Here is a 14,652-nt window from a genome sequence, read left to right as displayed (position 1 = left end):
GTCCCCCATTGTTGGTGATGTATTGGCACAAACTCCCAAAAAATAATATGGAGAGTAGCATTTGGCAGCATTTGAAAGAGACCGAGATGACCTTCCCTGCAGTGATGCAGAGCAAGAAAAGTGGTCTCCAGCACTCCTGTCCCGATGTGGATCCCCCTAACACGAGATCCAAACATCAAGTCCTAACCCCCAACTCTGAAGCCGACCCTTACAGCTAACCTCTGTCCGCAACCCCTAAACTGAGACAATAGAAATTAAAGTGGTGGCGTCCCTTCATATTTCCTCAACCAAAAGCTCAACAAGGGGGAAATTGGAAAGGACCCTCACGAGTAAAAGCAACCCAAGGAAGGTCTCCTATTGGACAAAAAATCTCATCTACAGTGGACTAAAATTTTGTCGGGCCAGATGTCACTCCCCACGAAGCCCTGCACAGATTCCTCAAGCAGCAACTTGGGTTTTCCGTTGACTCAGCAGCAACAATTCTCATGGCAGCATCGCCCTTGCTGCTGTCACCAACCCACACGGAGCACACGCTGCCTGGCAGCGCACATGGGCAGAGGCAGTGCGAGACCGGACGATACGCGCCTGGGCATGTCTGACTTGGCTGATGATGCCCTCTGGGTGCCCCGCGCGGGAAAATGGGAACACGTGGACCCGCAGAGACTGGGATCACCAAACGCCCCACCTTGTGGTGCTGTCGTTCCCACGACAGCCAGAGAGCGGCACCTTCTTGTGCGGCCTGACTTCTCGGATATACGAGGGGGGCGGGGGACGTTGGGGCGGGAGGGGGGGTATAGTTACATCACCGTGGGAACAAATCTCGTCCCCGAACCTTCATGGGGTCGCAACCCCTGGGAAGCGATGCGAACGATTAGAGATAAAATTCACCGAGGGTCACGGGAGACGTCACGGCTCCGAGGCAAAGGGGGCGCTTTAGTGGCACCATCCAATCAGACATTACGCAGGGCAGGAATGCAGGATCTCGACCGTGTAACCGTATATTTATATGTAAAAGAAAAATTAACTGCATGATACATGGCGCAATAATACACGGCACTTTAGAATGATCCAGCGGCAATCTCGAGTTACATGAAACATTAAGGAGCTACAAGCGCAGAGTCCCCACTTGCACGCAGCACGCTTTGGTGTGCGTTCCATAAATCCATCTGCTCCATGCATTAATGATGACTGCCACAGCAGCAGCAGCGCCCTACCAGGACGTGCCACGGGCCCCACACCGCCGCTCTGCACGTTCCGTGCACCACCAACATCGTCGCAAAGACTCAACGGCACTTCAGTTGTGCGCGTCAAGTGCGGTGATGGGGCTAGGGGTCGGGGCAGGTCCGCGGTGATTAGTAGATGCAATAACGTGACCAGCAGGGCACACTGATGGATTGTCAGTGTCAGATTTGTTTTTTTTTTTAGGCCTGGTAATTTGGAACTGTTCTCACGATTGGAAGGTCCCAGTGTAGCCTAGACCATGAATGTGAAGACGAAATTCTAATAAACATGCCCGATCCAGTCGAATATCGAAAGCCAAGCGAGGTTAGGCCTGGTTAATGCTTGGATGGGAAACTGCCTAAGAAATCCAGGCGTTGCAGACTTGGGCTGCAAGGAGATGACAGTACAGCACTGGATTATTGAATCCATCTGTGTGGAGCTTTGAGTGTTATCCCCTCGTATATACGGTGCGTTAACTCCTGGCATTTAATTCTCCTCCTACGCACATTCATGGCCAAACATCCCGAAGTCCCAAGCCTTGCTAATACTTTCCTGGATAATAAAAGGGCATTTTTATCTCCACAGCAATTCCTCGACATCGCGGGGTGAGGTTCCTGAAACTCCCCATTGATTGGGAAATCGGGGGTTAGGTTCCACGGCCGCGGTTAACGCTCTCATCGAAGCCTCACTACGCAATCCTATTCATTCTGTAAACATGAGGAAATATGTACAGTAACGTAGCAACAATACTTTTAATTACCTTTAATGTTGATAGTGAAGTCCCAGATGACAGTGACGATGTTAGGGGGCAGGCTGTCCTCATAACTGGCTAAACTAAAACTCATTCTTGTTTAACCAGGCAAGGCCCCACTGAGCTATACAGCTCGCTTTAAGTGATAAGCTCAACCAAGTGGCGGCTTATCATCACGTGGAAACGCATCGCGGCCAAATACTCTTCGACGCGTTTCGATTATTAACGTGGGGGGGGGGGGGGGCGAAAAGTCGGAGGATGCGGAGACGTCTCGCCGCGGGCACGGCGAGACGCCGAGGGCGACTTGTGGTGTGGGGGGGGGGATCCTTTTAGACGACGACCTCCTGCGAAATCTTCCCTCGGCAGGCACCCGAGATTTTGTTGACCGCTTCACCTCATCGGCGGACTCCTTCACGTCCGCGACGCGGCTCTGACATCTAAGAACCGAGAACTCTGCCGCCCTTGCGGCGCCGTTGAGTCGCTCTCTGCGCGACTCGCCATGGTGGGCCGCGTGCTGTAACGTCGCCCTTGAGAGGAGCCATCGGCGGCCACGGCGCTTTCCTACTCACGACTGCCTGCACATCACTCAAGGACGCGGGGCGGAGATTTGAAATCGCGGGTGGCATAAAACCCCAAACCGTGGTCACGCGAAACTGTACGAAACCGTGGTTGGCAACAGGGTGCGTGTGTGGCAGATCACGGTGCGTGGATTCTCGAAACCTCGAATCCGCCGTGGTGGTGGTTGGGCGAGGGGGCTTCCGCGCGTTCTCAACTCGCTCAAAGCCTCCCGTGAACCACGTGACTCGTGTGTGGCCACGCCCCCTGTGAAAACAGACGCTGCTGCGTGCGCTTTCGTGCAGCTCGTTTCTATAATAATAAACTGTTTTATATATAGTAGCGCAATTCCTACAAGGCCTCAAAAGCGCTTTACATGAAACATCGAAGTTATAGTGAACTCTCTTTTACCTATTTTTCTCCCGCTCCCCCCTCTCTCACAACCACCACCACCCTCTCACCACCACCACCAACCTCTCACCACCGACATCTCGGCCAGGTTATATCCCTTCTCCTCCTTCCTCCCCGGCCGCTCCTTTCTTCCCGCTGTTCACCTTGAACCGGGCCCTCTAAGAGGCTTCGTCCGCCTTGGGAGTCTTCCGTCCCGGCAATCCCTTCCCTTCCCCCCTCGTCCTGCCCCCATGTCTGGCCGAATCTTCTGCACGAGTTTCCGCTCCGCCCAGTGGTGAGAATTTAGCGACTCAAGTTGCTGACCACCCCGCTCGCCTGTGGGTTCCTCCTCGCTACTCCGGTGTCGTCTTCGCTCGCTCTTGGCGAGTGAGCGAATCCAACACGGCGCGTTACAAGTCGACATTGTTGTTCACACGTTCCTTCGGAGTGGGCAGGTAGCAACTTGGTTGGACGGCGTATTCGTGCGATCCGTGTCACGCGGCGCAAGCTGCGTGGGGCGGCGCGTCACGTGGTGCTGAGCCTGCCCGAAGCGCTCTACGAAATACAAATCGAGGGCGTGGCTATGCTCGACAGACAGACAAATAATCCCTGGTGGGCAGTGTGGAACTGTTTGATGTGACGGGCGAGTGGTGAGAAATGGTAGTGGATGAGAACATTGACGTATTGACGTTTCGAGCAATGGGCCTTCTCTAGAGCACGTCCGTGACGAAATGCTATTAAGGGCCATTTCCCGGAAACGTCACTTGTTACATTTTCAGACCACAGCTATTTGTTTGCGTGCTTGTGAGTCACAGCCACACGCAGCAGTAGCAGCGGCGGCGGCGTCACCAAATATTTGACCTAACCTTGGAATATGGCTGGGTTGCAAAGCTGAAAAAGTTCCATGGTTGTGCGAGTTCCCCCGACTCCGCAACCAATCATCGCGGCGCGCCCACGCCCCTGGGCGACCGGGAGCCGGTTCCATCCAGTCGCAACAGCTGTCGAGTGCGCAGGCGGTGCGACTGCGCGGGGCCCCACGGACCAACCACGTTGCTTCCCATCCGGCTCACGCACTCATTACCAGGTCACGTGCTGATTACCGCCTCTAGCTAATTACCAGGTCACGTGCTAATTACAGGGTCGATCGAACTGGATGCAGTGCGAATTATGGATTCCTGTTATCAGGTCGCGTGTCCTTTGCTGGAAAGCAGCATGGTTATCAAACCTTATCCCCATGTTGATCTGACAAGTATTTGGCAAGGACTGTGGTGGTTTATGCAGAACGGACACGAGTCATACAACCATTAGTTGTGTACTCTTTATAAAACATCCCACAATCACACGTACAGTGCCAATGATCTAAAACACGTTTTATTTTGAAAAACCCGACAGTCTTTCTACCCACCACACCAAATGCGTGTTCTTTAGGTGCAAAGCGTGTGGATCTATACATGAATGCATGGCCTAAATTACGTTCAAGTGGAATAATCCAAGAGCCTTTTTATAAGTTAAGCTTATTCTTTTACGCATAAAAAGAATTCCCAATGTACTAGCTAATCAAACTCATTTGTGAAACTCAAGTCAATGAAAAATTATCAAATGCACATCAGTTAAGAATACTTGAGCATGTGAATATACAGCAAACATTATTATAGCCATCAACTGTACTGCATTCAATTAGTCCCAGATGTTATATGCAGGGCTTAATTTCTCACCGAATATATTCCTAGTCGCTGGTAGACTAAAGGTGATACGTGACGAGTAGGCACAGCCATGAGAGGTATACTGGATGTGGTGCACCGGGTGTGTTGAAATATTTTCTGGGTCACAGACCCGGACAGACCCAGCTGATGAGATTAGGGCCTGGTTAGATGTTATGTAACTAAAATCATTACACACACACACACTGGAGGCATACGACCGTTTTATACAACGAATGCAACACTCGAGACAAAACACATCCATGGACAGCACAGGCGTCAGACAGTGTCGAATGGCGGAGTCCAACGGGAGCCCACTGGGCTCAGATCTCACTTCTTCTCCTTCGCCTCACTCTTCTTGGCATCGGCCTTCTCCTTTTCCTCTTTCTCCTCTTTCTTCTCCTTTTCCTTCTTCTCCGCCTCCTCCTTCTTATCCTTGCGCGCGTCCTCCTTCTCCTGGCCCTCCTTGCGCTCCGCCTCCCGGTTCGCCAGCTTGTTGTTGATGAGGTTGTGCAGCGCCACCACGGAGCGGATGAGCGCCGCCAGGTACACCACCAGCATCTGGTCGTTGGTCTTCAGGTAGAAGGACTTGATGAACTCGCGCAGGTCCACGTCAGGCAGTAGGTTGAACACGTCCTGCAGCTGGTAGACAATCTGGTGGTTGATGGGCATGGAGCCGGCTGCCACACGGTCCAGGTAGGTGCGGATGTCACCCAAGCGTGACTGCAGCCCCCGCAGGCCATGCACCTGGTTGGTGATACGCTGCGACAGGCTGCCCACCGTTGTGTCCTTGATGTCCCTGCAGACACAACACAATTAAAACCTTCTCAAGAAACGTTCCTCGGCAATGTGTAGACACATAGTTGGAAAACAAAAATGTTAATGAACACTGCTAAAACATGGTAATAAAAATATATACGAACACAAATCATAACGTAAAGCCCTTGGTCGAGCTAATGCTGAGTGAAGGCTTCCCCACACCGTGTCGTTCACAGGGATTGTTTGAACATGTCACCACACTGGTTCGTGAACGTTAGTAAAGGCTGGGTGGCTCAGGAACGGTTTAGGAATCAATCTCTACAGACTAAAACTAAACTATTTTTTTTGACCCGGTAAGGCCCACTGAGTTCCATGGCTCTTTTTATAAAGCGACCAGACCACAAATGATCTGTCAGCAAAGTGGCATATCACGTGGACATTTATAGCAGCCAAATACTCTTAAAAGCACGTTTCTAAATCTGGATTGAAAAACCAGAGGACCCAGAGAAAAATGTACGCGACCACGGGGAGAACATGCAAACTCCAAATATACAGACGTTAGGGTCGGGATTGAATCTACGACCTCCTGCATACAGGTGAGGGAGTTAACATCTCTCCACTGATGTTAGCCATGGATGGAAATCAGACTTAGGTATGCTGGGTTCATAGTGCAGTGTGCTGATCACTGCCACTGCAGCACCCCCACACCATCCATACAATATATTTAAACAAAACCTTGGTAATTACCTGAGCAGATGTTCTACGCCCACCTCCTCTGCCTCTTCTGCACCAATCTCACTGGGCACGTGTTCAAATGTTTTGGAAGTTGGAGTTCCATCCTGAACAAAAAAACACTCATTTATATAACTTCTATAGCTAAAATATTGGGGAAAATGTGCATTGACTCATGTATGAACTTTAAAAATGCAGCAGATGCACGAAAAAGAATCAGTGCGTGTACAACAAAAAACTGACTTTATAGTTAAAAGCCATTGGGATTTAAGACAGAATGACTTACATCATGCACTTCTTCAACTGCAATGTACGCTTCCGTTGGAAGACCAAGGTCCTTGGGTTTCGCGTCAATTATTACCAGCACCTGAGTTTGTTTGAGGCAGACAACAATTACGGTGTACCAACAGAGCACTAAATACGGTAATAACGAACAGGTCTAGCATATACACAATCGACACACAAAAACGATACTTTGTGCATTATTTAATTACCGAGTTGCTGCAATATCGTTTCATGAGCTCATTGATGGCGATGTCATTCTTGTGAAGTTTTGGTCCCGTGTGGTACCACCCCACAATTCTTTCCCTGGCTGTAAAAATACAAATGCATCAAGGCTTAGAATAAAGATTTACAAGTATAACTGAGTTTCCAATTAGAAGATAAATTGCTTGACCTATACAAATAAACGTTAACTTCTCAATAGATTTCACAGCCAAGCAGCCGTGTAGCTGACTATATACGACATGGTCTTCAATTAAATAATACAAGTGAGGAATATTTTACAACCATAATGAAAAAAAAATCTCACTCACGGTGATCAGCGGTGTTACTCGTGAATGCATTTTACACGCGAGTTCACAGCACTGTCCTCACCATTCACTTTCTTGAACATCCCGGACATGTTCTCCAGGTAGTCGTGGTCAAGGAACCAAACCGAGTCATCTTTGTCGTCCTCGTCGAATGGAACTGCAGGTGCACATAGGCTCAGGGTAAGATACGGGTTTGACTCCAGGGGCCGAGTTGGTCCATGGGCTGCAGCTTACATTGTTTAGGTATTTGTCTCCAGCTCGTAACAGCAAGGGGAATTTGAAGTCCTTTACATGTAGTTGAATACAAACATTGTACCCATGCAAAGATCATAGCTGACAAATTATTCGGGCAAAGTGCTTTTAGCAAGCACTTATCAAGGCCGCCACTGTAATGCACACCGGGCCAGGTACTAGTTTAAAGCTAGTCGACCAATGGGAAACAATACAAGTTAAGATACCGTTTGGTATATGAAGCTTATGGCGGGACCCCGGGGTCCCGAATAAACAGAAATAAAAATCGTAATGAATTTACTTTTGGCGACTCCGTCTCACCGCGCACATAGACGCCGCGACCCACCTGGCGCGGATCATTCTGTTATCATGTCGTCCAAGCGCAGCGAGGACGAATGCGCAGAAGAAACACAACTTTGAAACTTATTAGCGCATCGTGTAGAGCTCGTCGAGAGGAATAGATTGCCGTATCGTTCGTTTTCAACAGACATCAAATGACGTCGCAACGCAGTTTATGCGAGAGCCGGGGGCTTATAGGACCCCGGGGTCCCGCCATAAGGCTGGGAATCAAACTCAGGTTGTTGAGTTTGTAGAAGTGCCCTAAAACTGACCCGCCATTAAATTTAAGCTTCAAGTGCGACTTAATTTACGTTATGCTTTTCCCTCACGTGACGAGACAACGTGACACTATCTGTCTGAGAACGTCCATTGAAAATATTACGTATAAAATTTATCCACGGAATTATTAAATTACTTCAAGAGGCCTATATTTAAATTACTGGCATACTTTGTCGCGTTATTTTAAGTGGCATCTAATTTAAACCCACAGTTACAATCTAAAGGAGGTATGCTTATCAGAACTTGGTGAAAAAAACCCCTATAATTTAACTGTGGGTTTTTGTGCAGTCATCAACTCACGACATTTGACCGTACAGGTCAAAAACAACGTTTTGCTACCTCGGATGGTGCTGACGTAAGCAATATCCCATTCACTGACAAAGTGGCGCCCGCTTTGAATGAAAAGGCACTCACCGGCAAAACTGTTGGATACGTCGAGCACTCCCTTGTACCAGGAGCCGAGCAGGACGCCCACCACTCGCTTCTGGTTTCCCACCTTCCCGATCCTGCGGGGCAGGAGACAAACGCGGCCCGGGAGATGAGGAGGCCCACGATGACTCGGCATTCACGGTATCGGTTTCCCCCACGCCCAACACATCGTGCCTCACTGCGCCCGCACGCGTGGCGGGTACCCGCCGACCCCGTGTGAGCAACCGAGAGGCAAGCCCCGGGATCTCAGGGATCCTTGTGGACTCGGGGGGGGGAGAGGGGGGTCTCGGGATCCGGTGACCCGCGCGGTCCGGGCTTCGCCCGTCTCCCGAGCTTACTCCCCGGGCACCGAGGGCCAGGCAAGACGCAGGTTGCGTCGAGGGCCTCCTCGCACAACGCGCGAAGATCGCGACGACGCGCCAGCGGTACCTGTTGAAGTGGTCCACCACGCTCAGCAGCACCAACGGGTGCACCACCACCTTGTCCACCGTCTGTTCGGGCATGGCGAGGCGGTGGCGAGGCGGTGAGGAGTCGGCGGCGGCGCGGAGACGGCGGCGAGGGGATGACGGGTGAGGACACCACGGAGACGGGTCTGCCCACAGTGACTGCGCATGCGCGACTGAAAAATGCATCACACTTCCTAGAGCGGATAAGCGCGGGCCGGATCCGCTAGCCAATCAGACGCGAGCTCCGCGACACCACGTGGGAGCCTTTAGCCATCCCCCACGGACGAGAGTCGGCCCCGGTGCTTGTGCCGTGTAGCGAATGTAAGAGCCGGGCGCACGCCTACGGGTGCCGCGCAGCGACCAATGTCGATTGTTTAATCTGGGGGCGTGAGCACGTGGGCCCGGTGACAATGACTCGTCGGCTGGTGCATTGTTTTGACAACTGCATTCAACTTCAAAACAAAAGCAACATTTTGGCCGGATACATACCCGTCAACCGCTTACCAGTGCCCTACCTTGTTACAGACCAATTCAGACTTCATTGGTCACCCCGTGCCCTTATAGATCTCAACGTCACCCTACAAAGTCCCATCACAAGGGGGCAACAGACACAACAGATGTTTTGTTGTTGTCGTATTGAAACTACACCGAATGGACCTGAACACTCAATTTTCCTGTACAAGACTACGGATAAACCGTATGGGTTGACAGGTATTGGGATATAAAGAGATAAGTGCAAGGGTGTAGACTGCGAGACATCTGCATCTGTTATAGTAGGGGTGCGGGGTAAACTGTACGACCCAGCAGTGTGCATCACGTGTTCAGCAAAGTGCGATGTTCCTTGTACGCAGTTATAGATTACATGTTTATATGTGTCATTACGTGATTACTGTGTAAATTCAGACAGTGGACACTTTTGTAAACGTGTTATACCTCAAGCGATTTTAATAAAAGATTGATCATGATGGCAGAGGTATTCCTACAGCAGTGGCTCGACCATGGCTGACGATGAATAAAGAATATGATGAGTCGGCAATGGTGGTTGAGTGAAACGATACTGAATGACAAGTGTTGAATTGTTTATTTAGAAGTAGTTTCTTGTCAACAAAACTGGTAACTAAACAAGTGATCAAATGCCATTCTTAAATATTCAATGTTATTTGACAACGCTTAGCTATTCCATTGCTGCTCAAACTCGTGACAGAATTGTTGCTATTCCAAAAAATGGTAAGGATTAAACTTAAAAAAATGACATTCCATCGATACAACACGAGCAACCAACAGCTACAAGAACTCACAAATCGCGGAGCGTTAACCAATCTTTACACACGGACATCCCAGCCGTGAATCTGCGCGTTGTTATGCACAAGGGTGGGCTCGGAACGGGGGTCCCAAAGCGCTGGTCTCCATCACTTCTGTTCACGGAACTTGTACTGCAGTTCACTGACGTCGTCTTGAGAAACCTTAATCCAGCCGGTCTGACACATGTGGTACACTGCCAGGAAAAGAGCAACCACACACAACCAGCATGTATTAGCAGTGCAATTGTAAACACAGTCCTCTCGTATGCAAAACCTATAGAAGCTACAACTCACCAACCCGCATTAACAGTCCAAATGAGAAAACGGATATTCATGTCTGAAACTATATATATTTACATATATGTCATATACATATATATTTCTGTTCAATCATTAATAGTGGTGGGTTTTCTTGATTTATGTTCATGCATCGCTTCAAATGCAGTCCTTAACACCATATGTGATTAAGAACACATCTCTATTACATTATTCATCTACATTACTTTGCACTGTGCTTAATACAATTCTTGATTATGTGTAAGCAATAAAGTGGGGCCCTTACGGTTTACGACGCCACCAGAATAGGCATCACGGTGAGTGGCGCTAGCGATGGCACGCCGACCCAGGTCGTAGGCCTCTTCCTTGGACAGGTCCTCGCGGTAACCGCTGTCCAGAACACCAAAGGCGTATGGCGAGCCAGAGCCCACCGCAAACATCGAGCCTGGCAGGCGCATACCCTCATCGTCCACGTAGTACAGACCCGGACCCTGCATTGACACACATTCAACATTAATTTATGTTGAACTTCTTTCGCTCTGTACGTAGCCAACCATGCTCATCGGAGGTGCGGGGAAAGGACAACAAACTAAACAGAAAAAGCAGTTCTTATTAACTGTTTTCATTTCTTGAGACACCTTTTTTAATCAGACTGCAAAAAAATCAACAAGAAATTCCAGCTTCATTGCTGGCTTTCAAGTGATCGCATCTATGCCCGCTGAAAACACTGGAATCACAATGTGTGTCTCACCTTCTTGTCCCAGCCACAGATCATGGTGCCCATGGAGAGGCCCATGCCTTTGTACTGGTAAACCATGTTTGCCAGCAGCTTGGAAGCAGCTGCCACAGAGATGCGCTCCTTGTTCCTTAACTCGTAGATCCTAAAAGGGGACGAATAAAGCATATTAAACACTTTATCCCTTTAAAAAGAGACAGCTGGTCTCAGCGGCCTCTTACCTGTTTATATATATGAAGAAAATGTTTTATATACATCTCCCACATCAGATGGAGTAATAGGATTGTAGTAAGCACACTTTGCTTTAAATCAAGCCACCTGGGTTTGAGTCATCACCACAGCTAACATATCTGAATTGGTTATGGATCCCATTTTTCACCAACCTGCAATGACCAGTGTGTTAAAGTATGATCAAACAACCCGTTCGACCAACATCGCTTGGGAAGGCCTTCATCCAGCAGTCGATTGACAAAAGGATATAATCATTATATTCCACACAATTAAACCTAATTACTACTTGAAACGATGAAGGTAGTTTGACTGTCAATTATGATGAACACAAACCCACCTGCACTGCTTGGCAAGGACTCGCTCCCAGTACATGCAGTCAGCTGCTCCTCCAGCCATGGTGCCCAAGAGGTATGGATTAATCTCAATCACCTTCTTCACAGTCTGTGAAGCTGGGACGAGGAGGCACGGTCAGTGTTTTACAAAGATACATACATATAATGCATTTCACTTTCATTTTAAATTATATGCTAGTTATTAGTTGGATAATCAATATGGATAAGAAATTATACAGCCTCCAAAAAATATATTCTGCTCACATCCAAGATACACATCTATTATTTATTTTCAAACAATTCAAGCATCCGTGAATTGAAAATGTAGTATGCTTATTAAATACGTGTAATATCTTCCCATATATCTGCTGTTTTGTGTGCATTGGGCGCTTTCAGATGCGCTTCTGCAGGAGTCTGGAAAGGTCTTCCTTCTGATATAAGGAAGCCACCGGAGCTATGCACTTTTAAATCATCATCTAGATTGACAAACTCATTTCTTTGAACTGCTTGTTGTTAAGTTTGTTGTCCTTCCCCCGCACCTCTGATCAGCATGGTCGGCTACGTACGGTGTGAAAGAAGTTCAAAATACATCAACAGTTCTCAGATATGAAAGTTGCTGGTATTTATTTTTATACCAATACAAAAGCAGTGGCAATGTGAAGAAAGCTAACTAACACTCCATTTTTTTCGGAATATCCAAAAAGGGAACCCGAGTACACGATCACGTCTTTATAGGGGTTATACCATGTCAGAAATATAACCCAGAGCGCCCCGGTGAATGAGCCCTCACCGATGTAGGAGCCCGCGGTGGCTCGCGAGTCGACGGCCACGATGACCCCGTGCTGGAACTTGAAGGCCAGGGTGGTGGTGCCGTGCTGGAACTGAATCTTCACGTCGCTCTCGCACGACGCGAAGGGCCGCAAGAATTCCACCGGCTGTAAACACGGGGACAGGGTCAAAACGATGTATGCGCAGTCCAGAGGAAAAACATACATACTGTCCACAAAGTACAGAAACTTTCAGATCATTGACAGTCAAGACTCATGCAGAGTCCACGGACAAATGCAAACCAACAAACACCCTGTCCAGAGAAATAGGCAGCCCAGAAAGACATAATATAATTAACAGATAGAACCATTGTCCACGGGCAACTTACACGGTCCACAGAAAATTCAAAACCCAGAGACAGACACACAGCACACAAAGAGTCCAGAGAGAGACGCGCGGCCCAAAGATACCGAGTCCGGACACAGTCTCCACAGCTCGGAGACAGCCACTGAGGGTTCAAGCCACACGCCATGAGGAGGAGGCCACGTTGTGGAGAAGCCGGCAGCAGCAGCAGCACGGCCGAGCCGCACGGGCCCCAGCAGCAGACACAGCGGCCTGCTCAGAGCAGGACTATCCCAACAGAGGCCCCACCGATCTCCCGCACGTTAACTACAAGTCGTTAACTCGTAACAAATACACATTTGCCACATGTTACTCCCCCCCCCGCCCCGCACAAATATCCACACTCGAGCTGCTGCAGCTAAGACACTGGGCGGCAAGAGATTCCCACCGCTCGTCACGCCACGCCGGCCGGGCCTCATCGGCCAGGCCCCAGGTTCCCCTCGCCCGCCCGCGTCGCGTCGCGGGGACTCACGTCCTCCCCGGGCGGCATGGCGAAGCGCGGCTCCGAGAAGCAGCCCATGTCGAGCTCGTGGAGCTGCGTGCCACGATCTCCGCCGCGGGCCCCGAGGCCCGGCAGGCTTTCTGCACACTCACGGTAGCCGCACACGTCTGCCAGCGCCATGACTACAGCAGTGAGTGGTGGTGGTGGGGGCGGGGGGCTGACGAGGCCGACTGCCCGGCGTGACCGCGAGGGGGCGCGTGCCTGGGCCCGACGTGGCCACGGGGGGGGGCGGGGTGCAGGGACAGCGGCCACCAGGGACCACTCCGAAGGCCACCAGGGGCCGCACTGAAGGCTACCAGGGACCACTCCGAAGGCCACCAGGGGCCGCACTGAAGGCCACCAGGGACCAGTCCGAAGGCCACCAGGGGCTACACTGAAGGCCACCAGGGGCCACACTGAAGGCCACCAGGGGCCACACTGAAGGCCACCAGGGACCACTCCGAAGGCCACCAGGGGCCGCACTGAAGGTTACCAGGGGCCACACTGAAGGCCACCAGGGCCGCACTAAAGGCCACCAGGGGCTACACTAAAGGCCACCAGGGCCGCACTAAAGGCCACCAGGGGCCACACTGAAGGCCACCAGGGCCGCACTAAAGGCCACCAGGGGCTACACTGAAGGCCACCAGGGGCTACACTGAAGGCCACCAGGGGCCGTACTGAAGGCCACCAGGGGCTACACTGAATGTTACCAGGGGCCGCACTAAAGGCCACCAGGGACCACACTGAAGGCCACCAGGGGCTACAATGAAGGCCACCAGGGACCGCATTGAAGGCCACCAGGGGCCGCACTGAAGGCCACTCGGGGCCGCCAGTGGTCCCGCGAGCCTTGGAATGAAGAGCACTTAACTAATCTAAACTTTTAATTTATTTTACAAGGTAAGGTGTCCAAAGGCCCGAAATGTTAAGCGGACAGAAACACCCAACACTGTCAACACCGCACTGTTAACACTGTGATATGTATGTGTGACTGAACGCGATTACAATATTTGAATTGAATCAGAATATTTATACTGGAGGAATCCGATGAGCTATAAAGCTCTTTTGCACAGACGTCCAGTAGGAGCGGGACAGAACGTTACAGAAACAAACAAACAAACAAAAATACGATTAAAGTGAAAAGTACAAGAAAGGTAAACGAATCACCCAAATTAATATGAATAAAACTAAACTTTCTCCATCCTAACAGGCAAAGTCCACTGAGGTATAAACTTCTTTTTCAGAAGCGACCTGGTCACAAATGATAGCTCAACAAAATGGCTTATCATGTGGAAATGTATAACTGCAAAACAAATCGAAATAATCTCAATGCATGTATCTAAATGTGGAAGAAAAACCCGGAGAACCCAGAGAAAATGAGAGCATGGTTATCATAAGAGCAGTGTGGTGATTGTGGGTGAGTTTTAGTGAGTGGGTAAGTGGGTGACAGAGTGGATATAGTGAGGGTGTGAGTGGGTGACTGG

General features: G+C 49.9%; 2 protein-coding genes across 2 annotated transcripts; both read right to left on the bottom strand.

Annotated features, from left to right (window-relative positions):
- Positions 1-4,221: 4,221 nt before the first annotated feature.
- PSMD7 (proteasome 26S subunit, non-ATPase 7) lies at positions 4,222-8,825 on the bottom strand. The gene is made up of 7 exons (XM_078606841.1): positions 8,628-8,825; positions 8,184-8,275; positions 6,985-7,077; positions 6,603-6,700; positions 6,395-6,475; positions 6,124-6,215; positions 4,222-5,416 (listed from the first exon to the last, which is right to left on the bottom strand). Exons 1-7 carry the CDS (start codon positions 8,699-8,701, stop codon positions 4,948-4,950), a joined length of 999 nt encoding a protein of 332 aa, XP_078462967.1. The 5' UTR covers positions 8,702-8,825; the 3' UTR covers positions 4,222-4,947.
- An 885-nt stretch (positions 8,826-9,710) lies between these two features.
- LOC144727768 (proteasome subunit beta type-5-like) lies at positions 9,711-13,372 on the bottom strand. The gene is made up of 6 exons (XM_078606842.1): positions 13,163-13,372; positions 12,311-12,455; positions 11,526-11,637; positions 10,973-11,102; positions 10,508-10,712; positions 9,711-10,139 (listed from the first exon to the last, which is right to left on the bottom strand). The coding sequence occupies exons 1-6, from the start codon at positions 13,310-13,312 to the stop codon at positions 10,054-10,056; spliced, it is 828 nt and encodes a 275-aa protein (XP_078462968.1). The 5' UTR covers positions 13,313-13,372; the 3' UTR covers positions 9,711-10,053.
- Positions 13,373-14,652: the final 1,280 nt, after the last annotated feature.

Source organism: Lampetra planeri, chromosome 26 (genome assembly GCF_965212315.1).
Source record: "Lampetra planeri chromosome 26, kcLamPlan1.2.h2, whole genome shotgun sequence".
Classification (NCBI taxonomy): Eukaryota; Metazoa; Chordata; class Hyperoartia; order Petromyzontiformes; family Petromyzontidae; genus Lampetra; species Lampetra planeri.
This window is presented reverse-complemented; position numbering and strand designations above follow the sequence as displayed.